The sequence below is a fragment of the Falco peregrinus genome, chromosome 7 (assembly GCF_023634155.1).
Source record: "Falco peregrinus isolate bFalPer1 chromosome 7, bFalPer1.pri, whole genome shotgun sequence".
Lineage (NCBI taxonomy): Eukaryota > Metazoa > Chordata > Aves > Falconiformes > Falconidae > Falco > Falco peregrinus.
Window position 1 is genome coordinate 50,306,007 of NC_073727.1, and position 26,995 is coordinate 50,333,001.

General features: G+C 37.9%; 1 protein-coding gene across 1 annotated transcript in view; it reads right to left on the bottom strand.

The window, feature by feature from the left end:
- The window catches only part of PRKN (parkin RBR E3 ubiquitin protein ligase), a 774,760-nt gene that overhangs the window by 268,381 nt on the left and 479,384 nt on the right, over positions 1–26,995 (bottom strand). The window contains exon 7 of the mRNA XM_055810872.1: positions 14,768–14,904. Within this exon, the coding sequence (XP_055666847.1) occupies positions 14,768–14,904 (137 nt within the window). The remainder of the gene's footprint in view (positions 1–14,767; positions 14,905–26,995) is intronic.

Below are 26,995 nucleotides of genomic sequence, written 5' to 3' on the forward strand. Positions count from 1 at the left end.
AATTACTTTTGAATACAATGTATTCTGAAACAATGTTTTTCAGGTTAGGATATATTTACAAATATGCTGTAAAAATGCAAGGAAAATGGGTTTATTTAGAAATAATAAAGCAGTTCAGTGAATCAGTCCATCTTGATGACATTGATGCTATCTAGCAATGAGTTTGATGAATGAAAATTCTTTTAGCCAGGAAAGTGTGCAAACCCATGCATAAACATAAACATTTGAGCACCAACCAACTGGGTTAAACCTGCGCTGCTAATTTTGCATGTTCCTGTGCACTGCAGGTGAGCAATATTGCTTCCATTGGTGAAGGACTGAATATAAGCAGCAGCATACCCAGAATTTTCTGAAAAGAGGGAAGTGCAGGAGTGAGATACAGGTTACTTGCAATAAGAGCAATGAGTAAAAGGTGGGTGAGTCCTAGGTTACCCTAGGATGAAACACAGAAATGGGGACAGAATGACATAAAAAAATCTTTGTTAGAATTTCTTCCTCTTATTTATCGTGGAAGTCATCCAACTGAGCACTAGAGGTTAGGTCCTTTAGGGGAAACATTTATTACAGGCATAATGTGACTGTTTTGTCCTCAGCTTTTGATGTTGCTTCTGTGATGGGAAAAGAATTTCATGTAACATACCCATAAATCCAGATGAAGTCGGATGGAGATAAGGAGGCTATGACTAGCTTTCCAAATCAACACATTAAGATCTTTTTTTTAAACAATATTCTACAAGCAAATTCTCAATTCAAATTTCTCAAACAAAGTTCTACAATATTGTTTTGATAATGAAAATATTCTAAATGCTGGTAGTATTTTGTAGTTTTAGAAGTAAACCTTATTTTACTTTCTGAGAAAATGCAATGTCAAGAAATTGATCTTCACATAAATTCCTCTTGACTAGATTTATTATTATGAAATTTCTACTTTTCATTAAATAGGGTAAATATACCATTTGTAAATACTTGTGCCTTGAGGTATTTTCTGAAGAAAATTATTTATAGCTTTTTGCAAAAATAAAAAACTAATTCCTCCAGTGGACTTCTGTAGCACTTAAAAATGCAGAGCAAATACAGTCACACCAAGTAAACTCAGAATAGCTTTCATGATAGTCTATGGAAACTAGTCTATAGATTCTTGAATAAAGGAAAAAGCCCAGAGTGAAAGAAGCACAAATTGAGAGAGGGAAGAATGTATAGAAGCAGAATAAGTAACTCCCTGTGGACTGACATATGCTGTAAAAAAAAAAATAAAATTACTTATTTTAGTTCTGACAGATATATATCAGACATTCAGTTCTCTTGCTAGTAACTAGTTATGATCGAAGTATGCAATTCTTTATTCATACCACTGTAAGAGGAAACTGTCACGTCCAGTGCAAAGATGCTATGCAGTTTCTGATCTTAACTGTGCTCTAGCTTTTAATAACTGCTGACTAGAGTTAATCTGATTCATCAAAACTCCCTGTCCAGACGGTCTGCCATCCACAAATATGGCTGATGCATTTCACTGCTCATCTTCCTATTAAGAATAGTAGGCAGCTATGTTAAAGCAGAGTAACATTTGAAGCCTTTATAGAAATACTAGATCACTGGATAGAAAAGCAGAAAAACCACTGCATTTACTAATAATGTATTTTTGCACTCTCTTGGTTTGGTATTTTGAGGTGGTGGTGGTTTTTGTTTGTTTGTTTTTTTTTTAATACTGATATTCTCAAGCAGAAAAGATCTGTATGGGAAGTCATAAAATTCATACTACTTACCCAAGAGGCTAGAATTACTTCCTTCACAAATAAATAATTAGGTAGATTTACAAAATGCACATTATTTTCCCAAGTGACTGGAACGGCTCCAAACGATTAAATGCATAATTAGGTAGTTTTTCTAAAATGCTGATTATTTACCTGAGAGTCTCATCACATACTCTCTGGTAAATACTGTCTCTCTGCTAGCAGTTATTACCAAAACCGCCTCTATAATTTCCAGCCTTCCTCCAGCAGTGATATAAACAGAGGATATTACTTGGGGCAATGGATCATGAAAAGCAAAATCTGACTGTGCAGGGCAGACTATTTAGCTGACAAGCTGAACTTCCTTTGTACCTGGCATTGCACTCTTACGTATTCCAAACACAGTAGAAGGCAAACAAAAGGACTTTTCAACTTTTTGGTACTTTAATTTGTGTTTTAGCTGGCCAGAAATCCTGCTGAAGGCTGTGCCTATGTGTGTTCATACACATACATGGCTACCAAAGAAAAGAGAGGAAAAAGCCCCAAACTTATTAACTGTTTTCTACCTGGTAATGGTAATGAAGGAAACATCACGTGTCAGTCACAAAACAAATAAGCAAGCCCCCAAGCCCCACACTCCATTTGACTCAGGATTTTCTTTCTCAAGCAGCTATCCTGGGCCAAGTTACCAGAGTACCCAGCCTCTATTGTAACTCCTCTCATTGCCTCTCCCTAGGGGACGCAGTCACAGCATCAGGCATGCAACAAGTGAGTGTGAATGTTCCTGCTCTTGATTCACTGGTTGTTGTCTAAGCTGTGCACAGAGAGATGAGAAAGAAAAAGTCAGGCAAAAAGACCTAGCTAGTTCACCTACACAGCCAAGGCGCAATAGCAAACGCCCTTTTCCTAGTGGTCACAGACAATAAAACTGACCCTCAGAAGTGATTGCTCTACGTTACTCCACCTCCAAAGTCAATTTGCCTTATGCTTTTATCTGCCCAGAGGCCCTACTGCTTTTTGGTCTGTACAGGAGAGATCAACAGTGACTGGAATCTCAATTAGAAAACAGAGGGCAGGAGGAGACAGCAAGGCATGCCAAGGTGAGGGAGAGAAAAGAAAGATGAAAGGAGAAATGAAGAGTGAGAGAAAGAGATGGAAAAGAATCAGAGGGTGAGCCAGTAATATTTAGGGATCAGAAAATAAGACAACAAAGGTGGGCAGACAACAAAGGGAATGGCAGTGAAGGACAGAATAGAAAGTATTTTTGCTTCTCAGAAAGAAGAAAATAAGGAAAAAATAAATTGCGAAAAGACATAATGTAGAATCAGGATAAGCTTATTCTTTGGAGGGGGGAAAAAAAAACAGGGAGAAAGACATCAGAACAATGAAGCAGGAGACTTTTAATGTGCATACCTTTCCCACTGTATTTGCCAGTAAGTTGTTCCATGTGTCTGTTTTTTAACACCTTCAACTAAGCTATTTGTGTTTTACACATATAAAAAATGAATTTACAGTCACAACCAAATATCTTAAATGGGAGTGAGAATTTCTTTGGAATTCTGAATTGATTTTAATACAATAAAATTCTGTCCTAGATATTTTAGCCATTTCAGTAAAAGATGAACAGTAAAAGCATTCTTGAAGCATTGGTGAGTGCCTTGTGCAGTGTGAGCCACAAAGCTGAAGGTGTGCACCACATGGCGACAACTGCACACTTTGACAGGTCATTGTTTTTATAGCAGGTGCCTCATTTTTTAAGAAGTTTAAAAAGAGACGTCTAGGGTGGCGGGGAACAGAGAAGAGAAGAAAACTGGTGTTGACAGACAGATAGTGAGTGACTCTGCAAGCACACCAGGATGCTACTTAGATGGTCTCAATTTCAAACATAATTGTTCCCATAACAGTCTGACCTCTGTTACACATACTGTGTAATCTTATGAATGTTGCTGCATTACAACTTATTATTTACCACTGAAATTTATCCACGAGCATGTGCAGTAAGCAAAGAATGCAAAAATATTGACAGGGAATGTGTGAATACTCTTCAAAGTTAAATTGTTAATGAAGGACATGACTAGCAAGGGTCTGACCAGTTTCACTTCCGTAAGCATTTCAGTAACAGGAAAGTCTTAGAACCTCCTTCACCCTCATTCCCCAGCCATTTAAACAGTGTATAAGCAAAACCTAAGTTCCACTGTCATTCTCAACTAACTGCATCTCTTCTGCCTCTTACCCCCTACCCTGGCTATGAATCAGACTAAATCATGTACTGGGAAAGTTCCTTTTTAGGTGTCCCTGATGCTGTCCAGCCATGCTATTAACCTAAACTCTTCAAATTGCAATGTCGGTGTCCTTACAGATATTTAAAGGTCAAAACATAAACTACTGCAGTAAATACAGAGATATTAAATTGTTCTGGCAGATCCTATTGTCCCTTTAATTGAAATAATGAGGATACTTTGTTTTTAAAATTGGAAAATGAAACATAAACATTTCTAAATCAGCCCAAATTCATGAGGCTTCAAAGTAAAAACAAACAAACAAAAAACCCCCTGTCAGCCTCTGAATAATTCCTTTACAAGACCTTCTTAAAACTCACCATCTGCTTATAAACATATATTTCTTACCTTCAAGAATCTAGACTTATTTCCAAATTAAGACTACTCTATTATCATATGGTAGCAAATCTGCATAAGCAATAACTTGATGATTTACTGTCTTCTTACTGTAATAGGCTGTGACCCCGCAATCCAAACTTACTTTGACCAGTACCTCTTTCCGTAGTCTTCTCTCAGGTACCCACGTTCACTGCCATTGTTCCATATACCCTCTCTGTGGCAGTTCCAAATCATCCAGCAAAAAAACCTCTAACAAATCTCAAGCAGATAAGAGTACAATTGCAATATCCAAGGACCAAATGTGAAAATGGCCTATGGCATCAAGTTCTAAGGAAAAATACTGAAGTGTGATACTTCAGTCAATGCCAAGACTGACACAGTGCAATGTGTAGATGTTCACATTTCATAAACATTTTACTTTTTAGTTAATATGACAGGATCTTGATAAAAGCATTCATTGCAGTGGCATTTCATCAGTGCAAACCACAGCATGCTATTTCAACCTCACTTCTGATTTCCACCAAGTACTTCAGCTACAAAGAGGGGACTTGATTTCCACGCTTACAAGATCCTTTTCTGCATCCTTCTCTGCATCCTTAGGAAAGGAAACAAGGCTACAAACTGACAGTAGGTAACATGATGACTTTTGTAATATGAACAAGGATTCCCCATGGATCAGAACAAGAACACTAAATTATTGCATACAGACCACCGGTATGTTGGACTGCATTTGATCCAGATACAGAATAAAAATCTCTTTTCTAAATCATACACCTTATCCCCTTTCACCCCATATTTATTTTTTTCTTGAAATACATTTATGGGGAGACAGAATGTATTAAGATACAGTTTGAACCATGTTACTTTTTATAACCCTCACTTGCACCTACATTGTGTAATCATTTGACACATCTGCTATATCAAGAACAAATCTGATTTGAGTTTTAATAAGAACTTGCATCAATAAATTATATCAGATTGGTGATTAGTAGTATTATTTATATGCAATATTTTTGTACCCCTTATAATGCTGATGTCTGCTTCACAGGGATTAATTATTTTCATAATTTTGTCTAAGTAGTAATACAGAAAATGTCAAAAAGAAAATTAGATTTTCACTTTCCAGACACAGAAATTTAATTAAAGCCAACTTCGTGTTGAAGGGGAATGTCCTTAGCCAGTTCTGTGATGTGGCAGCAGCTCTACATGCTGTCATGTGGGAAACCAATGCTCAGAAAGTGACTCAGGGAATATTAATCACCAGGCTTCAGAGACTAAACACATGCTGAATGTTCCATAGTTGGTCCCAGTACATTATCTATGGAGTCTATAAGGTAGCAGACAGTAATGATTTCTTACAAACACCGTTCCTTGCATAGCCCACCTCAGAGATGGCACTATACGGAAAAAGACCCTCTGCTCAGATAAAAACTGATCCATTAGGAAATCTCCAGTTATCCAGGCATGAAAGGTCAGCTTCCCCTCATGCTGCTGTAGTGCAAGATAAACACCTCAAGCAAATTTCAGCTGTAAAAATCCGCACCTTCTACAATCGTTTGGACATTTTTAGGACAAACACTCAGGTGTCTCCAGTCTGTTGAAGAACAGTCCACATTTAAACCACTGAGCTAGTCATTAAAAACTGAATTCCAAGCCCTGGCAAAATCTGAGGGAAGCTGGAGACATTTTTTTTTTCTCATTTTACCTACCCTTCCTCTAAAGATCTTTTTTCTTTCATTCCTTGAATAGTCACCAACACTTCTCCTTAATGCACTGCCTTTTTTGCCTCTTTCTCCGTTCCTTCCATTCATGACTCCTGACTCTATTCCCTGTACATTATTTTTTCCTTGTATTTATCTCCATTACATCCATCTTTCACCCAGTGTCTTCCTCATTAACTGCCCATGGACTAGAACTGGAGCATCAAGCAAGCCAATTTAGGGCTTCTAAGCACCATCCAGGAGCAAGTGAATCAAGTTCTGATTCAAAGTGAACCTGCCACCATGAATGAACACAAAAATTTCTTGTTCAGAACCTGATCCTCCTTTCTTAAAAAAATACACTTATCTGGAGAAAACAGACTTCAAGGACATATAGTCAAAATCATCATACTTGCTATAATAGCACTTATATAAAATGAATTAGAAAATAGCTTTAGCTTGAATTAAAGACCTATTCAAGCAGTTGAGTGTAAAGCTGGTGACTAACAAGACTCTATTACTTGATTTTATTGTTCATATAGGTGATGATTTTTCTCAATTGGATGGCAGCTTAAAAGTGACTTGCCAACCATACACTCACATCAAGTGATTATTATAAGATAAACCAATATGGGCAGAAGCACTTTCAGTCAGAACTAATACCTTTAATTTCCAAAGACAAAGTCACAGCTTTCACTGACTCCAGCTGAGACAAATTTCACCTCCACCTCAGCTGGATATAGAAATGAAAGACAGACAGACTCCTCTACACACACTTCTGCCACTGGTTCAGTATGCCTATTTTACTTTGACACTGGAAATCTTATTTTATAGGACAAGAAATCTACTTTTAAGAAGTTGCTCTTAAAGCAAATTAATTTCTAAGCAAGATTTTTTCATTATCTCTTTTTCTTCATTATTGCCAACCAGACTAAGCCTATATGCACTGTCATCTCCATGCAATTTACAAATGAAATATATTGCAACAGAAGAACTAGTAAGAGATAAGGGAGTAAAACACCTATAAGACATTTCACGCTGAATTTAATTAAGGCAATTCAGATTTCTGTAAGGATCATATGGTATAATTTCACTGGAGTTGTTCCCAGAGAAGAATCCAATGCTTGCCTCAAATATACCATGAGATCAAGCTCTTCTTGTTCTGTAGATTTTGAGGCTGTTTAGATCTGATGTAGGAAATCTGCTGCTACAGAAACAGAGCAAAGACTTGAGGGAACATACCTCAGATGTCACTGCTTGAACTTCAGTCAACATTGAAAATGGAAATGAAGGAGTTGTTGTGACTTCTAACCATGTCCTTTGAGCTAGCCTCATGCGCTTGTGCTTCTAAAGGAACACAAAAACTCACTTGATACACTGTTGGTTCATGTTTATTTTATGCCCACAGTGAAAGGAGAATGCAGAATATAATAAAAAGTTCTTCAGGAAACTGCTGCAAATTCAATTAACTCTTAAAAGTAAAAACCTAGTTTATCTATAGGCTTTTGATTCCCTCCTCTGTCAAAGTCTGGTTGGAATAAACTTGTAATCACTTGAATAAGGTTAGGTTACCTTTATCTGCTAGATCAAGGTCAAAAGCAGTCTAGCTGTATTCCCTGGTAAGCTTCCAACAATTCTAAAAAAATATTAGGCAAAGTGGAAGGCCTTTCATCAACAAAGCACTCTCCTCCAGGGTGCTGCACAGAGCTATACTGCTTATATACAGTCTTATAGAAAAAATCATTATTCATCTTGGTTTACTGACCAAGACTTTGTAGGAAGGGAAATTAGAGGAATCCACTCTTAAAACACTTTAGAGGTGAAAAAGATTCACAGAATCATAGAACAGTTTGGGTTGGAAGGGACGTTAAAGATCATCTAGTTCCAACCCCCCTGCCATGGGAAGGAACACCTTCCACTAGAAGAGGTAGCTCAAAGACCCGTCCAACCTGGCCTGGAAAACTTCCAGGGATGGGGCATCCACAGCTTCTCTGGGCAGCCTCTTCCAGTGTGTCTCTGCCCTCACAGGAAAGAATTTCTTCTTAATAGCTAACCTAAATCTACCCTCTTTCAGTTTAAAGCCATTACCCCTTGTTCTGTCACTATGTGCCCTTGCAAAAAGCCCCTCTCCAGCTTTCTTGTTGGCCCCCTTTAGCTGCTGGCAGGCTGCCGTAAGGTGTCCCCGGAGCCTTCTCTTCTCCAGGCAGAACAACCCCAACTCTCCCAGCCTGTCTTTATAGCAGAGGTGCTCCAGCCCTCTGATCATCTTTGTGTCCCTCCTCTGGACTCACTCCAACAGGTCCATGTGCTTCTTACGCTGGGGTCCCCAGAGCTGAATGCAGTACTGCAGGTGGGGTCTCACGAGGGCGGAGTAGGGGGAGAGAGTCACCTCCCTCGCCCTGCTTGGGTCATACTTCTTTTGATGCAGCCCAGGATACAGTTGGCTTTCCGGGCTGCAAGTGCACATTGCCAGGACATGTTAAGTTTCTTGTCAACCAGCACCCCCAAGTCCTTCTGCTCAAGGCCACTCTCAACCCATTCTCCACCCAGCCTGTATTTGTGCTTGGGATTGCCCCCACCCATCTGTAGGACCTTGTACTTGGCCTTGTTGAACTTCAGGAGGTTTGCATAGGCCCACCTCTCAAGCTTGTCAAGATCCCTCTAGACGCCATCCCTCCCCTGTAGTGTGCCGACACTCAGCTCTGTGTCACTGGCAAACTCGCTGAGGGTACGCTCAATCCCACTGTCCACATTGCTGACTAAAGCTGTCACCACAAATGCTCTGAAAACTGTAACTGCTTGTTTTTTAATTCCTCGGAGGGGAAAAAACCTCTTCTAAGATGTACAATATACAAAAAAAAAAAAAGCGTTTCTCCAGCCTCCTACATCTGCTTCTGTACACTCAGATATTTCATACTAACAAGAAATTATGAAAAGTTTATAATTGTCAAGAATTTGACACCCTCTAAATATTAAACTTATGGAGCACTGTGAAAAACTTCCAAAAGCGGCAGATGTGTGTGCTTCCAATCCCTTTTATTTATTCCTCTAATAATCACTGCAATTTCCTAAGTTACTTCAAATATATTTAAGCAGGGTTTTTGGAGAACCATATTTCAGGAACTGTTGACATATCGAGGCTTCACATTAGGTAAATCTTATTTCTTGGACCAACCGGTGGGTGTACTCTTCCATTTCAGGCCCCACTAAACTACACTTGCTTCCTCATTACTTTCTTGAGAAAGCTCTGTTCATAGATCAGTGACCTTCACTTTAAAACTCCTTGCACAAACACACCTTTCTAAATTTAATAGAGATTCTGTCTAAAACAGAAAGATACAAAGACACTACTCAGAGTGATCAAATCAAATGCAGTTTTTCTCCTCCCTTTTACTTGCAAACTTTCATGATGCTACCTGCTTATTCTCCTTTTTTTTTTTTTTTTTTTTTTAGTACTATTATTTTGAAAGATCATTCAGAGATTCACCACTGCATTGACATCCTCCATAGGAATAAGACATACTCTTATGATACAAATGGCATGTAATGGGGATAAAAAATTTAATCTTAATACATAAGCCTCCTTAATCATTCCCCAGAAGCTTTCTTGCAATGGAACATGGCTCCTAAGGCAATTTATTATACTTCAGAGCTTTAGACCTTTTTATTAGCAGTTCCATACACAAACTGGTGGTAATTTTACTCATTTATTAATATATCTGTGTGGTAAAATCAGATTATTTCCAGATACAATAGTGTTTTGCAGTCATCAGGAGAACTGTGTCTTTTATCCAGATTCCTTGAAAATATGTCATGCATGTGATTACTCGTAAGAAACAAAGTGATGCAAAGACTTTTTTGCAAAGTGCCTACAGCAGAGTAAAACCTTGCCTTTCCTTGGCCTCACCAACTTTTCTTCTTTTCTTCCACCGAAGATCTGTGGAAATTTATTTTACCTTGGGGACCAAGACCCATAATGCTGTAATGCCATTTTAAAAATGAAATGGTGTTCATAGGAACAGTATGTGTTTAAATTGGTAATACATTGTATATTTATATACAATTCCTGCTTTGAGGTAATGCTATGAGATTCTTTGCCCTGCACAGTAACTAAATAACCATAAAGGATCTTTCATGCATATGCAAATCTGTCCCTCTAAGCACCTTATTAATTATTTCAAAGATACTTGGAGGTCACCACTCATGGAAATTTCTATGCATGTAGCCTCATTAATACAAGACACCATACAGAGAGATGGGATAGATTTTTGTTGCCATTTAACAAGGGCAGAGAGAATATAATCTGTAATGTTTACTTATTTGTTTTAATGACCAACAAAACCCAGCCAGCTCCTATCTATAACTCCTTGTTCTGAGCCGATACAGTAGGTTTGACTTATGGGGCTGCTGCCACATTGAACAGCTAATCCTATCAATGCACCACTTACCGTGCTCAGAGCTCTGGTCCTCAATGCTGGCTGCTCTCAGCTGGAGTAGTGCTGCCTGGCACTAGATTAGCAGCTAAACACTAAGGAATTAATGTTGTTTTTCCAAAAATCACAGCAATGACACATTTCGTGTCAGAACAAAGCAAAGCTATGGCATTATCAAGGTGATATATCATAGCTCATCAGCTGAGATGATAGCTGCCTTCTGAACACAAATCATCTCCTGCTTAATTAGGCCACATAATAGAAATCAAAGAAAAGCAAGGATATAACCACACAAAACACCTGAATGCAATGACAAAACACATCTTCTGGCATATCTGTGCCAGGGAGCAAGAAATTGAACCTACTTGAGAAGTACTGTTCATCTGAATTCCCTAGATCCTTCCCAGCTGAAGTTATCATATACATGTGATGATAACACTGATCTCGTCTGTCACAGTGACCCTTTCCTGTAGCAGCTGCTGTTTATATTTATTCTGTTGTGTGTGCGGTACTTTCACCTCTAGATTGATCTAAAACAGATATAAAAAACTTGCTATGTTGGTACAATCCCTTGATAAAAATCAGGAACAGTGAGTCAAATGTTAAAGGAAACTGCAGGCTGTATTCATTACGTTATCTCTATTTTTGAAAAACACTAGAATGAACAGAACTAATTGGAAGTGCAAACAATTTAAATAGGCTTAATTACAAAACCAAACCCTCTTGTGCAGTTCCAGGGCAATGTATGCACATATGCCTTGAAGAAATGGGCTAGTTTTCAAGTAAATCTGTTCTTACATTAAAATGGAAAAGTAAAATGATTTTTAAAAATCTGAACTCAAAACAGTAGTATTTGCTGTTCAAGACACCATAAACACTACTTCAGCATTAGTCTGTCATGTTTAAAAATACACATATTAATATGACTGTTTCGATCTGTCTGTGCAACCTGGTCACTTACCATAACATAAATCTCATTACAGTAATACAACTTTGTTTTGTATTCCTTTTAGAAGCAGGCTCAAATCAACATCTAACCTTTCAATAAAGCTCAGATCTAATATCTTTTGCTTTGAGTCATGCTCTGTTAGAGATGACATGTATTACCAATATTGCCACAGCAAGAAAGAAAAGTCTTCTTGGCATGCCCCATGGTATTCATTCCTGTCAAGAGGAATTCATTTTTGGCTTCACTGAGGTAATTAGAGAAAGTTGTGTCAAACAGTGCTTTATTGTCCTCATACATAAATACAAACTGCAAATTGCAAATTGCAATTGCACAGATGAAGACTGCAAACTTTAGATGGCAAACCGGCAATCTTATACTATTCAGCAGGACTGCCATGATAAGGGGAAAAGAAAATCACGATACTGTTCTGAATGGTTCTTATTTGAATTCATTGCTGATGAAAGCTGTTGGACCCATCGCTATGAAGGATGTTAAAATCCTTTGTAGCTAAACAGTAAGGGACAAGGGGCTGGCGACTCAGGCATTCCTTCTCTTCAGGTGTGATTTAACTCAGCCTCATGACTTCCATAGTAGTGACTATTCATGACAACTCAAAAACAGTCATCAGCTCCTAGCTGAAATACAATCTAACTCTAGAAACAACCAAATTTCTTGCATGCCAGAAAGTCAGGTTCAGGTAGCTGCAGAAACAAACCAGTGATTTTACAACAGCACTCATTATTCTTCATCCTGCAAAGCAGTCTGAAAGACAATGCTTACAAATGCTTTTATTAATACAGAACTGGTAGCACAACAAATAGAACTGACAGAGGTAGCAATCAATTTTAGGTTTAGATAGAATATTATTTAAAATCACTGGATACTCAGAGACTGTGACTGAGAATCTCTCCAATACAAAGCATGCCAGCACAGTATAATATTCTTTTTAGAGAAAGTCAGGCTGGTTCTGAGCATGCAGGTATGCCTAGACAGCACCACACACCACTGTCCAGAGATACTAGCACAGGTCCTGAGGTAGTATTTGCCTAGTCAGTCCTCATCAGCCTACCAGAAGTGTCAAAGAGCCCATCTTACGTGCTATACTGCAACAACTATACCTCCTTCCCTTCAGCATCACTATTCAGCTCTAGCTCAAGAACCTCTACTGCACAGCACTGCACTGCGGCGCACCTAAACTCTGCACTACACTGGCACAGGGCAGCACCTCTGCTGAAACTTTTCCAAGAAACATTCTTACTAACTGAAGAACAGAGAGAAAATCTATCACAATCGTATCATTATTATTACCACTATTATCATTAGTAGTACAACTTTAATGTATAGTATTTTGAAAACAACTTTCTGATGTGGGGAGTTAGGAAACTTTTAAGATTAGCAACATTTAAGCATTTCCAGATTTAGCAATTTTAACACTTGAAGTCTAACACAGCTGAGGCTAGATTGGCAGCAGCAGCTGCTTTTTCATTCCCACAGCTGAACCCTGTCTCTCTTGAACAGTAGTACTACAGTTGTCCTTTGTGCATCCTATATGGTATCCCTTTCTCCGGCCAAGCCTATGTCTTCCTCACTTCTCAAAGACAGAAATTGCATCCCTGAGTATTTCAGCATTTTCTCCTCATCCCATCCCTGCCCTGCTTATACTGCTCAATTCCCACAGTGTTCAACACACAGAAGAGAGAAAAAGACTGGCTTCCTACTGCCAGCCAGGGGTAAAAACTTCTGCAAACATCTCAGCCACCTCTCTGAGAAAAAAAGGACAGATAAAACTTCTGAACTGAACAACTGGAATTGCAAGATATAGGGAAAAACCCTAATACAAGTTTTGCACAGCATGACTAGCAATGGGTTTACAGACAGAAGGGGTGGAAGTGGATTAGTTTAACAACAGCCTGAACTGCAGGAAGCTCTGTGACACCAGCCATGGCTGCAAGGAGGCCCACAAAAGAGGAGAAAGATGAGCTGCCTACTGCATCACTGGGATAACTGACTAACCTAAGGAGCTAACAGGAGAACAGGGGAAAGAACCAATAAAGAGGGGGGAAAAGGATGGATTCATCTCAAGGAGGTGATTAATTTGTGTGGGAGCAGAAAATGGATTAACTTTTGGAGAAGCAAGAGGGAGGCTGAGAGTACAGACTGACCACACAGTACTACAGTAATGTCAAGGTCAAGGAAAGAGAACTGGGTATATAAGTTTCTGTTAAGTTCCTCATGACAAGTTTTCTTACACAACGTTAAAAAATGTCTTGTGCAGTATGAAATAATGTGTAAATGCAGTAGCAATGCAAATTGTTGGGGGGAAATAAAATCAGACATAGAGAGACAGCATATAAACACCAATTCTAGTTAAATGTGAACTGAAGACTGTTTCTAGATTGCTCATGAAGCAATTAAATATAAATAATTTTAAATGGCTCTTACTATTGTACTTTCAATATCCTCAAGGCATGTCCTCATATGAATTAAACACCATTTTAAGAAATGTTGCCAATTTTTCTCCCATCTAGTAATTTGAAATTTATGTGTAAGTCATTCAGGTAACCAGGCAAACCGATCTTCTATGCAGCTTCTAATATGCTGGAAAACTATCTTCATACCACTGTGCAGCACTTGTGACAAACATATATGCACACATGCAAATTTAGCAACAGGAAAAATAATGCTAATATATTTCTTCTCACGAAAATTTTTGAAAATTTCGCAGTCCATGTGCCAGTGTAATTGAATCAATTCTCAAAACACATCTTTCACACTCAGTGTAAGCCATTTTTTAGTTAAGTCAAACTTTGTTTTCTACTCAGGTAAAACAGATAATCTACCCTTTTTCTCAGGGTGATCTACATTTCATTCAATGAGGTGAAAAATAGTAGCAATAACTTCATCAACTGGAAGGCTACTTGAAATTCCTATTGCAGTCCTTTTTTTTTTTTAGTACTTAAAGTCAGGCCAAGAAAGTTAACAATTTACTTAATCTTAAAGTGGAAAAGTAGAGGTCAAGGTGTATGTTTTGTTTTTTTTTAAATCAGAGTGTAATGCTGTCATCTGCTAGAACTTCATGATTATAAAATGCTAATGTGAAGAAAGTATGCATTTGCTTTTAAAAGAAATACCCTTTGGAATCCAGTTAATCTCCGGTTCATGTGTTCAGCAAGAACCTCTTCAATATTCAAATATTTTCTCCATGAAATGAAACCAACCATATGAAAAAATCTATAATTACACAAATACATTCAAAACTAATAGGCGATAAAAAATCTTGCCGTGAAATCAAAAATCACATTAATTTTTTAAAAAATTAAAATCAGTTAAAACGTACCCACACAAGGGAGGGAATAGCCAAGCTCTGGGTCATGGATGAACTGACGGTCATTCAGCATGGTCACACAATACAAATGGAAACAGTCTAGGCAAATGACGTGGCGATGCACACACTGGAACACAAGCACAGGACTCCTGTTAAAAACAAAACAGTGAAAATGATGAGGAAGAACTAGACTGAACTCCACAATATGCTTTGTTTCAAACTCCCAATTTTATTATAATTCTTCATTAGTAGCACACAAGATTATTATGTACATTAAAATAGAATTTAACCTGGCACATTGCAGCATTTTTTAAAAGAGATGGTTTCTAACATGAATCAGATGCAAGGAAAAGGAAGTAACTTTTTACTGAAAGTTGAAACTTTACTGAAAAATGGTACCAAAAGCAAGAGAAGTGCTTTAGTTACAGAAACTCTTTAGTATGAGGTGAGGTAAGACCATATATGGTAAAATATCAAATGGTGGTAGGAAGGAGTAAATAGAAATGTGATCAGCTAGGAAAGCTAAATAGGACTTTGTGAAGACCACCTTTGCCTTTAGCCTTTCAAGGCAGCCATTTAACTTTGCATAGAGGGCATTCCCTTAGCAATACTGAGCAAAATAATCCAGCTTCTGGTCAGAGCTATGGGATTCAATTTAGGAACAAGACATCTAAGCTTCAGTGCTATATATAAATACCTTCCCATATGCTAAGTAAGAAATTCCCACTATAGTCAATATATTCAGAGGAGGCTGGAACTGATCAGCCTCCAGGTATCTACATTAGGGCAAGCTGAATCATAGAATCATAGAACAGTTTGGGTTGGAAGGGACGTTAAAGATCATCTAGTTCCAACCCCCCTGCCATGGGAAGGAACACCTTCCACTAGAAGAGGTAGCTCAAAGACCCGTCCAACCTGGCCTGGAAAACTTCCAGGGATGGGGCATCCACAGCTTCTCTGGGCAGCCTCTTCCAGTGTGTCTCTGCCCTCACAGGAAAGAATTTCTTCTTAATAGCTAACCTAAATCTACCCTCTTTCAGTTTAAAGCCATTACCCCTTGTTCTGTCACTATGTGCCCTTGCAAAAAGCCCCTCTCCAGCTTTCTTGTTGGCCCCCTTTAGCTGCTGGCAGGCTGCCGTAAGGTGTCCCCGGAGCCTTCTCTTCTCCAGGCAGAACAACCCCAACTCTCCCAGCCTGTCTTTATAGCAGAGGTGCTCCAGCCCTCTGATCATCTTTGTGTCCCTCCTCTGGACTCACTCCAACAGGTCCATGTGCTTCTTACGCTGGGGTCCCCAGAGCTGAATGCAGTACTGCAGGTGGGGTCTCACGAGGGCGGAGTAGGGGGAGAGAGTCACCTCCCTCGCCCTGCTGGCCACATCTCCTGCTTGGGTTGTATATAGACTAAATCTCCACAGACTATTAATGGAGCTCAGACACCTGCCACACATGCAGACACCTACATGGAGACAAATAAATGTGGGTATCCCAAACTTGACAAGATCCTGCTTGTGGAGATGCAGAGAGGAAACAGTGAGGACAGTTTTACTCCTGAGCCTGTCTGCACTCAGAAACCCCCATCAGTGGCCACAGCAAAGAGAGGCAGCATCTCCCAGAATCCTGCTCAGCACCAGTACACTGGAGGTGGAAGAAAAAAATGAATAATACAGGAAATATTACATATACATGAAATGTGTCTTCACTGCAGGAACACAGTGATAAACCTAATGGGTTTGTTCTAATGTAAGTTAACCTCTGCCAACTCCTGATGGACATACCTTAACTGTAATTTCCAAAATAATGACTGTGACCTCTTTGATAGTGTTATACAATACTGCTTAGTTATCTCTTCTCCTTGAGAAGTATTACAAACCTCAAGTATCAAAATTGGAAAAATAACAGAGATGTGTTAAACTGAAAAGAACAGTGAGATTCCCATTCAACCACTGAACTACTTTACTCCTTTGTCTGTGGGCAAACACAGGTAGAAATGGGTTAAATGCTAAATTTTTTTTGAAACTAGGAAGAAAGAGTATTATTTTTAAAAATAAAAGGAGCAATTCCCACATATTCACCGTACTCTGGGAAACAGGTATTAAATTACAACATCAAATACAGCAAGAGTTGTGATAAAATCATTAGAGTTAGCAATACTGCGATAGCTTCTATAAAACCCACTGAATCAGTAAATCACCAAGTCCTCAATGTGGGAATACAACTGCAAAATGTAATCAGTAATAATTTCAGATACTGTATATAAGCATTTAATCTTCCATGAAAACATGCTTTAGAGTTGCATATACTATAGAATTCATGGCAGTGTGTTGGTGTCTCCAAAAAAATAATCTCTATGTTTTAAGGATTTTGTTGAATAAAGCAGCTTAAAAACTGAATTAAATAAAACCTCCCCATTACTAATCCTTATTAGTTGCCCACTTGCTGTTCTGAATGCAACAAATAATAATTTTAAAAAGACAGCTGTAAGGCAAAATGAGAAGCTGATACGTATCATTTTAGTTCTGGATGGTCCTAAAATCATTATAGAGCTGGAGAAGCAGTTATCTTGTCCCTGTGGTGCAAAAGTCCCCATGGCTCACCAATGAAATGTAACATTATAAAAAAGTTTTCTTCCAGAAATGCAGATGTAATCAAATTTGCCTATAGCACTAATGGATATTTCTCTTTTAGGGTTAATTGCTTATTTTTATTGCTTCAGTATCTGACTATTTTTTTAGTTTCATGGGAAGCTCCCTGGATCTAAATTCATACCTCTCTGACCTTCATTTCAAAGTCAAAATATATCTTATTGTATGCGGAGACATACACAAGAGAAAGACACAAAAGTTGAGTATCTTAAAAAACCCAGGCCAGAAATCAAAATGTCATTATTAACACTTCCACCTAAACTTGCATGAAATCAAGACTAACAGCACTTTCTTATGTGAGTGAACTACTACAACCAATTACTAAAGTAAATTATTTTGTGATAATCAGTTTTGCTTCTTAATAAACTACAACTGTTTGAAATCAGAGTATGTTCTGCAGAAGGGGCACAGTCATATATGTACACATTTAAATTACATCTTCATAAATGACATTAAGCTTAAAATGTATTATTTTTTAACACTATCAGACTCAAGCAATGCATACAAACTAGATATAAAACTGGGTTCTGACTGTGTCACAAAACACAAACTTAGCTTTCACAGCTGTTACACTGTCTGCTAATTTTGCAGCCCACAGTACCTGTGTCTTAAGGTTTTGAGAAACTCAGTCTGTATGCAATGCAGATTTATCCAAATTCATTTGGCATTGGAACAGTCACTGCATTCCAACACTTGCAGATTTTGTGCCAAAAGAAAGCACTTGTAGTATAAAAGAGATGCAAAAGTTTGGTTCCTGATATCAGTGAAGATGAAGATGTAGAGATTATGTTCATAATGCCTGGATGAAGCTAGTACGTACTCATCTAGGGTAACCTCAAAAGTTATTAATAGAAGCCTTGCTTGAACCAGACAATTTATTTTTGAAAGCTGTATGATGAAAGTAAAAAAAATTTGCTATATGGTGTAACAAGGTCCCTTGCTCAATCTAACGTTAAGTCTAGTAATGTAAATCTGATGTATATTTTAGAAGGTATTTCATATGTTACATTTACATAATGTGTTTGGCTGAATTAGAGGCTTCAAGAGAATAATATATAAGAAAAATGTTTCTCACAGCAAGGGATAAATTGGTCATTTTTGTTCACCAATTAGGAACGTAACCACTTTTAAAAACTGAAAATCCAACAGTACAACGCATCACAGAAGATTTCCATAATAAGTCACTCGCTCCTGTGCTCTGATTCCTTTTCATTAGAATTTTATCAGCATGCATTTACTTAAATGAAAAAGAAAGGAGAACCTAAATGTTTCTGCTTTGTGTTATTACTGTCGGGTAACTGTGTGACACAACAACAGCACGGCTGGAAGCGCTATCTGGTCTGTACGCTCTTTTCTCCTTCTCCTGAGAAGCAGCAAGACACAGATAATTCTCAGATAGACTACAGCAGTATACTGGCTAAATAAAGATACGAAGACTTGATCTTGTTTAGATAAGAAGCCCACTGGGAAATAAATTGTTCTAGTATATCCTAAAATATCATGACGGTTATTAATGTCAGTCCAATGGCTATGAATGCGAGGGGCTACTTAGCATAGGAAATTATGTGCAGACATAACAGTGGATTAACTGATATATCCTTCAATGCCTACTGAAGAAAAATGTGGGGCAATTTGTCCCTTGCTTGGTCTTTATCCTTCATATTTTGAAAAAGCTCGACCGAGTAGAGGTTAAACAGCATACCACATATATCAGTTCAATATTTTTTAGAAAATGTGAGTAGCCACAGTCTGAAGCACTTTGGAGCAAGAAACATATCTAAGGCTGTAGAAATCTGTGAAAACCATGTTGAACAAATCTGTGAAACCCCCTCGAGGTCATTTCTAGGTGACAGTTGGATTTTTCTCACCCCAATCTCAAAATCTTAACCAAATAATAATAAAAAACCTTAGCAGATGTCTATAAGGCTGCCTTCCTGGGATTACAGTCAGTGAAGCAAAAATAGCTATTTGGGATTCATTTCTGTGCAGTAAATAAAACTGAATGCACACAGCTATATCACAGCCTTTAACCCCACCTATGAGTGCTATATTCATCATAACACACTTCTGCATTTCTAATACATTTTTCCATGTTGGCAATCTTCCTGTACTTCAATAAGCTTTCTGTACCATAAAATAATTTCATTTATAAATGGATCTCTATGCCATTCCAGAATGAATCTTTGTTAACTTACAGGACAGATCAATAAGCAGCATTCAAGAAAAGATGAATCACTGAATAAAATGTGTTAAAAAAAAAAGAAATTATGGAAAATATGAACTTTGGTGACATAGAAACTACAGGCACTCTCTTCATAAACAATCAAAGTAATTAAACAGAAATACTGTCCTTGAGCAGCACTCAATCAGTTTGGACTCTATCCTTGTAGCAGAACAAAATTACAATGCCTAAACAAGCCAAATTATTCATCTATCACATGGCTTCCTCACAGAGCTTCCACTTCCATCAACTCTTGCTCATCGTATGTAGGAAGGGTATAGGCTTCTAATGCATATGAAACTGGTGCCCCATCTGGTTTTCCTATTGCATACAGTCCCCAGTCACTCAAAGCTATTGAAAGAATTGCCTGTTTATGGCACGTTAAGTGCACGGTTTGTTTTCTTACCATGAAAATACCTCCAAGTACTTCCAGTTAGAGTAGATTATTAAGTTCCATTAGAAAGATGCTACTATTTATAAAAAATATAAATATAGAAAATATAGAAAAATTACCACAATGATTTCTGCTATAGAACTGAGGCAGTTTGGAGGAAAGTATAGCGGCAAATCCTGCTTTTTAATAAGCAATACATTATTACAGATAAATAGAAACAGTGACCTACCAATTGCAGACAACCTATAAGTAGCAATGCAGGCCCCTAAATATTTAGGCAAGGGTAGGCACTTGAAATCAGTATCAAGACTTTACAGGAGAAAAGAAACAATGGTATAGCACTAAGAAAGAAATCTCACTGATATGACTTTGCAGTCAAGAACTCATTTGGTTCCATTAGGAAGACACACAAAGTACATCCATACTTTCCCCTTCCTACGAGATGAAAATAAACCTTCACATAGACTGTGCCAGTTAAAAAAGCCAGTATATATACACTATTCTCAGAAAACTGACATTTTAAATCCACTAAAACAACCAAAAAAAAATTTGGATTTTGTGTCTTTGGTCATTTGCCACACAATGCAACAAAGGTCATAAAGTGAAGGTTATGAACAGCATGAGACGTTGCTGTACAAGCTTAAATATTCTGGCTGTGCTTCTGTATTCCGACCCACAGCTGTTAACTTAAAGGGGCATTGGCAAGTGAAATCTGACCTACTTTCTTCTCTATTATGTTACATGTTTTCCTCTAAAATGTGCTGTCTTATTTCTCATTTCTATAGGAATGCAGCACCAAGAGGCCAGAACCCAGGAACAGCCTGACAGCAATAAACCAGAATTTAAGAGGGAAGAACAGGCACACTTAAAATTAGCACACATAATGGCAAGTGCTCCTTTCAGCAGTGCTCCTGTTAACTGTTGGGTTTTTTCATGCTATGGACATGACACACATTATTGCCTGTAAAATCTGTGTTCACTGTGGCAGGCAGTAGCATCTGCCTCCTGAGGAAACAGGCAAGGGAATTCTATGTTACGTGTACTGGTACGTTCATATAAGTACCCAGCATTAAATATGTGCTATTCCTGCTTGCTCAGACTTGCCTTCTCTGAGTTCTGTGTTCAGACACAATAACTACCCTTGGCACTAACAGCTGAATCTTATGAAATCAAGGAATGGACAGTGATTAGGCTGAGAAGAATCTTTTCCTGTTATCTATCAGATTAACTGTCTACAGTGCTCCTTTGCAGAGCAAACAACAGATAGAACAGTCAGGCTTTGAAAGGAGAGCAGTAGAACCTGCTCCTTTTCCTTCATCTGTGCTTTTAAAACCTTATTAATGCCCCACTGGAGAGAAAAGAAAAAGACCTTGGTAATGGTCTTTTCCTCAGTAATGTCATTGAAAGATGACAACCGTGAACAAAGCAAGCAGCTCATAAGGTGCCCTAACCCAAGCCCTGATGTCAGTTGACAGTGGGAACATGAGAACAACCAATAGGACAGTGTAAGTGCAATGCCTTTCCACAGAGCATGGACGACTTTACATGGATGTGGTTCTTCAGAGCTCAGGGACCCTCGGATACCGATCTGCTATATCCCTCCCAGCAGTCCCCTGGGAGCTCAAGGACCACCCTGGCATCAGGCTCACCATGATTTTTTACATGTGTATGCAACTGCACTCAGCAGCATGCCAGAAGTAAGACCATAACCATCAGTAGGAACACAGTAGGAAAGGCAGAGAAGCCTCCTGAAATGCCAACTCAGGACCTTTGTACTTGCTGAGCACCAGCTTACCGTGAACCAACTCCTCCATAGTGGCTCCTTTGCATGGAATGACCTCCTAGAGCCTATGCCACTTGTACCCTCAGGTTTTGCCACCAAAGGGTGGCAAATAAATCTTTCACCCTCCCCTGGATTTAAGCTGGATCACAGCACCTTCCTCTTCTCTGAGGCAGCACGCAGCCTTCAGCAATGCAGGTAAAACTGCACTTTGTGCACCGTCCACGCCAGCCACAAACTCCATATTGCATAAAGGGCCGGGCCTTCACAGGCTCCTGGCTCGCCCCATAGAGACTCAACTTTAAAGACTGGAGGCATACAGTCAGAAATCACTCTAGTCTGGTTTTCAGGAAAAGAAAAAAACCAAACAACAAACCTGCAAAACAAAACCAAAAACCAAACAGTAAGGTAACCAGTGAAGCTAGGAGAAGGATGGGATATCACCCTAAGAGGAGGAAGGGCTAACTTCACCTGCACAAGCAGCACCATGCAATCCTTCAGTAATTAAACAAGAGTAAATGAAAAAAGTAAAGTGCCTTTGTACCCTACTAGACTCTTATTCCCCTGACTGGTTGCTGAGGATCCCACTGATTTTTTCCAAGGATTTAAACCTTATTTAGTCTTGCTCCCTACATCTATGCTAGTAAAATTAACATTGTCAGCAAATGTCTTATGCCACCGGAATGCAACTGTCTATGCTGCTAAATTGCTAGAATGGGCCCTGCCTGGCATGATTTTAGCCTTGCCAAATAGTGAAGTCCCAAAAAGTTCCTGGGCATAGTCCACGGGTCACCATGTGCTGTTTCCAACAGACAACAGTGATCTGCAGGTGGTCACCCTACATTAAAAACTGAGAGTTTAATTATGCAGATTTAAGGCAGAAGAGCTTTATTCTGGGACCCTTCTCTTAATACCCAAGTTTACTGATTTATTCTCTGTTTTCTTATTTTTAGACGCACACCTCCATTCCCCAAACCAAACCTTTTGAGATAGCCTGTGAAAATTATGTTGCCTGTAAATACATTGCACGGAAAAAAAGTTTCCCAACACAAAAGACACGAGAGAATCACAACCTCTTTTTACTTTCTTGTGGACATTGGAATCCCATGAAATACACAGGAGGAAAAGAACATTGGATGTCATCTTAAGGGACACTGTCACATTATCCGCTTCATTCCCTGGGACTCCAGGAGGGACTAGGACTGCATGTTTCCACTGTGTAAATTTCCATTATTCCCTTCCAGTTAGCTTTGAAAATACATCCTGGTACATGAACTTAAAGACTGTGTCTCAATATGTATAGGAGAAAAGAAGACTGGAAAACAAGGTAAGTTAGAGAAGGGGAGAAGGGGGAGTGGAAAGAAAGATGCAAGAGGGAGCAGGCGGTAGCAATGATACACAGAATTATCTTTCACCACCTTAACATTATGTTTTATGCTTTTTCCCATCTTTCTTTTCAAATATGAATATCCAATTTATATGTTTATCCAAGCAATAACTTGAGGGTTCTTCCCATTAAATGAGTCTTCAATCTCAACCGAAGATATGATATTATCTTACAAACAAAAACACCCTCAAGTCATTGTTATAACAAGGAGACTTCTTTATACAAAACCCTTTCTTTCAACTCCTCACTATCATTATAATTTACAGATAATATTTCACCCTTTCCTCCTCAAGGCAAATACCTTAGCATAAACACCAGGGTGCAGTTATCTGAGAACACCTTGTACATCAGCACCTCCACTCAAAGGGAAGAACAAGCCTTGGGCTAGCAAGTCTTACTGAATGCATTCTGACTTGGCAGATTTTAAGTGTACAAAGCACTTAATTTCCCTTAATAGTCTGAAAAAAATAGTTTACAACGTCCACCACAAAATGGTACTAGCAGTTAGAATGGCTTCTTTATGTCATTTTCTATATTGCTTGCAACCACTATCATAAGATGTTCATATTGTGATTTTTTTTTCCTAATCTTGTTATGGCCCTTGTCACAAGAAGTGTGGAATTTAAATAACCCCATGCACAGAGCTCTATGTTTAAATTTCGTTTGCCTCATCCACCTTTTTCCCTACAAGTCAACTTCCATTACACAAAAGAGTAAATGGAATCAATGTTCCAATTAGAAAAAAAAAAACAACCCCCCAAACCACAAACACAAAACCCCCACAAATTAAATAGTAAAACTCAGAGAAATTATCATAAAGTTTGGGAAGTATCAATTCCAAATTTGTAACTGGGCTAATAAAAAAAAAAAAAAAAAAACCCAAACAAAAAAAAACCCTGCAGAAAATTCTAAACATTTACAGAGGTTAAAGTCAACTTAAAAGAGGATTCTGGAAATTCAAAGAATTTTATGTGCCTCTTTCCTGTTTAATCTCAGCATACATTTTCATAGTTTTGTACTGCCTACTTGGAGGCTGGCTGGTGCTGTTTGTGTCTATTCTTTCATGGAATTACAGTGTATATTAGGACTCGGGAAATCTACTGCATTTTGTACAGGATTACTCAGGAAAAATCTTCTCCCATTTGTTTACCTGAATTAATAATCTCTGTAACACTTAGGAAGACTGACATTCATCCAAATATAACTTCGTATTTCCATAGGACCATCTAATTCTGGATGTTCATACCCAAAGATGCATGGAGTACAGTGAATGACAATAAGAAATAGGCATGGGTGAGATTTATAACTCTTCTACATTTATTGAATATTACAGGAATGGAAGCAAGGGTATTTACAATATCACTTTAGAATATAATTTCTGACAATCTCTTGGAAGTTGTTTGTGATGCTAACATGAATTGACTTCTGAAAGAAGAGTTACTGCAAGAAAAAAAATATTGTGGTGACCATTTCCTCTGTTCTTCAAGCAGACCAGGTTTTTAGTTAATGAAATAGTGATATAATATTCATAGAAATGTCACAGAACTTACATGAAGACACTTACTGGAAAAAGAGTGTGCATGAAAGGGCATGTATTTTGGGAACCCTCGCTAATACTATATTTTTACCCACCCTTCTCTTGTTTTGATGAAGTGGTTTACTTCCCACCTCACATTTAAGTAGTTACATGGACCAATACACAGGGAGGGAAAGAAGTACGGATTTTTGATCTTGCCTCCTCCTTGTTCTCACTGAGCATTTGCTCAAAGAAGGATGCAGCAAGCAAACTCTGCAACTTTCTCAGAGGGGGTATAACAGCCATAATTGTCAGCACTAATGAATAGTTTTGACTTCTCACATTTATCTACCCCTTTCCCAAAACACATAAATCATTCCCACAGAGACTCTTCATGCTCATTCTTCCATCACACTCTCTCTGTTAGAGGAAGTAGCTCCTCCTCTGACCCAGGAGAGAAGACAGGTTATAGATGGAAACTTAATAGATATCCCAGTCATTTCTGAGAAAAAAACCTAAGACAAACTCAGAAATATTAACAGGCATTTTCATTTACTAAGGTAAATTTTCCTTTTGACAACTCCTTCAACACGCCATACCTGGTGTACATGAGCTAGGGGTCCAGATTACAGTCTAGGTAACAGGAAAAAAAAAAAAAAAAAAAAAAAAGAGGAGTAAAAACAACAAGGAAACAGAATAGAAAACAAGCAAAACAAAATTTTAATGTAATATATCTAACTCATTTAACATGTGAAATAGTATCCAGGAGACATCTTGCAATCATGGATAACACAATTACTTAGCTTCACGGTCTCCCTACATTCCATTCACAGTCTGATCAAACCATAAAGTATATATAGAAATATTTCATTACAAATGGTGGGTTTCTTCCATTACAATGGCAAAGAGAGCGTATTTGTACAGGGGACTAAAAGCTGGCTTAGCCCTAAGAATCTGTACACCATGAAAATGTGACCATGGAATACATTCAGATTATGTGACAAACCCCTTCTTGCTCCCTCTTTTGTTCATGGAACAGAGAGGGATATGTTATTACTCAAAAAATATTGACAAAACAAACAAACAACTGACCATCACTTAATTAAAAATGTAGGACAAAATACCAGACATTTCCCAACGTAAATGTTTCTGAAGCTCTTGCATATTCTCTGTTTCAAATTATAAAATAGTGCCTGAAATAAATGGCCACTCCACCTTATTTAGAATTGTATTTACCAATGATCATTGGAAATTAGATCACTCATCAATGTCTACTTTTTGCTTTTAAGTGAAACATTAGAATTATTGTACTTTTTCTAATCAGTTGAAATATTATATATGAAAACTGTACTACAAGCTATTTTACCCTCAAAATTTAAAGTTTTACTTAAAGTTTCCACATGCGTAAGTTTTTTTGAAACTGGGATTTTTCAAAAAAGATAGCACATGTACCTACTTTTTTTCAAAAAGCATCAAAACCCCAGGACATAGGGGAATAGCCTGATCAGATTTTAGGTTTTAATTTAGATTCTATATAGAAATAACTTCTGGGATTAAGACTGTGCATGGTAAAAAATAAACATTTTTTTTTAGGATGTTAGTAATCAAGAGAAAAGAACATTAGCTAGTAGTCTGTAGATTGTCAGATAAAATATGGGAAAAAAACTGGAACATGAAAATGCAGATTCCCTGCCTCAAATCTCTTCACTGCATTATCTTTAGATAGAAAACCCTTAAAGATGCTAAGGAAAAAGACCTTTTTAAATTAGGCAGTCTCACTTCATTATTCTGTTTGAAAAAATCTAAAAGGCCACACAGTATAAAGTTCCATTCACAGAAAGGACTGCAAGAGCTTCTATGGGATATTAACTTTCATATTCTAAGTTATGACTCATAATGGCTTATGTAAAAAAATATTCAATTATGCCATTATCAAGTTAATGTGTAACAATACTCGGAAAGGAAATGTCAATGAGTGTTTGATATTTAATTTTTAAATAATTCTAATTCATCTGTTTTCTAGCATATATATGATTTTTCTGCCAAATTCCAGTCTCATGAAGACATACACTTTTCTGGTAATAATGAAGAGAGCCTTGAAATTCAGTGACTAGAAACGGAGGGCACACAGAAAATGCAGATGTGCAAATTATATTAACAAGCAGGGCTAGTAGGAGTACAAACTTATCTGAAGTCATACATCCTGCTTCCAATGTCATTTCATATCTTTGAAAGTAGTTCATACAAAGGATTTATGCTTTATTCAAGAAAGAGAGTGTTGTATTGTGCTCAGCCCTACT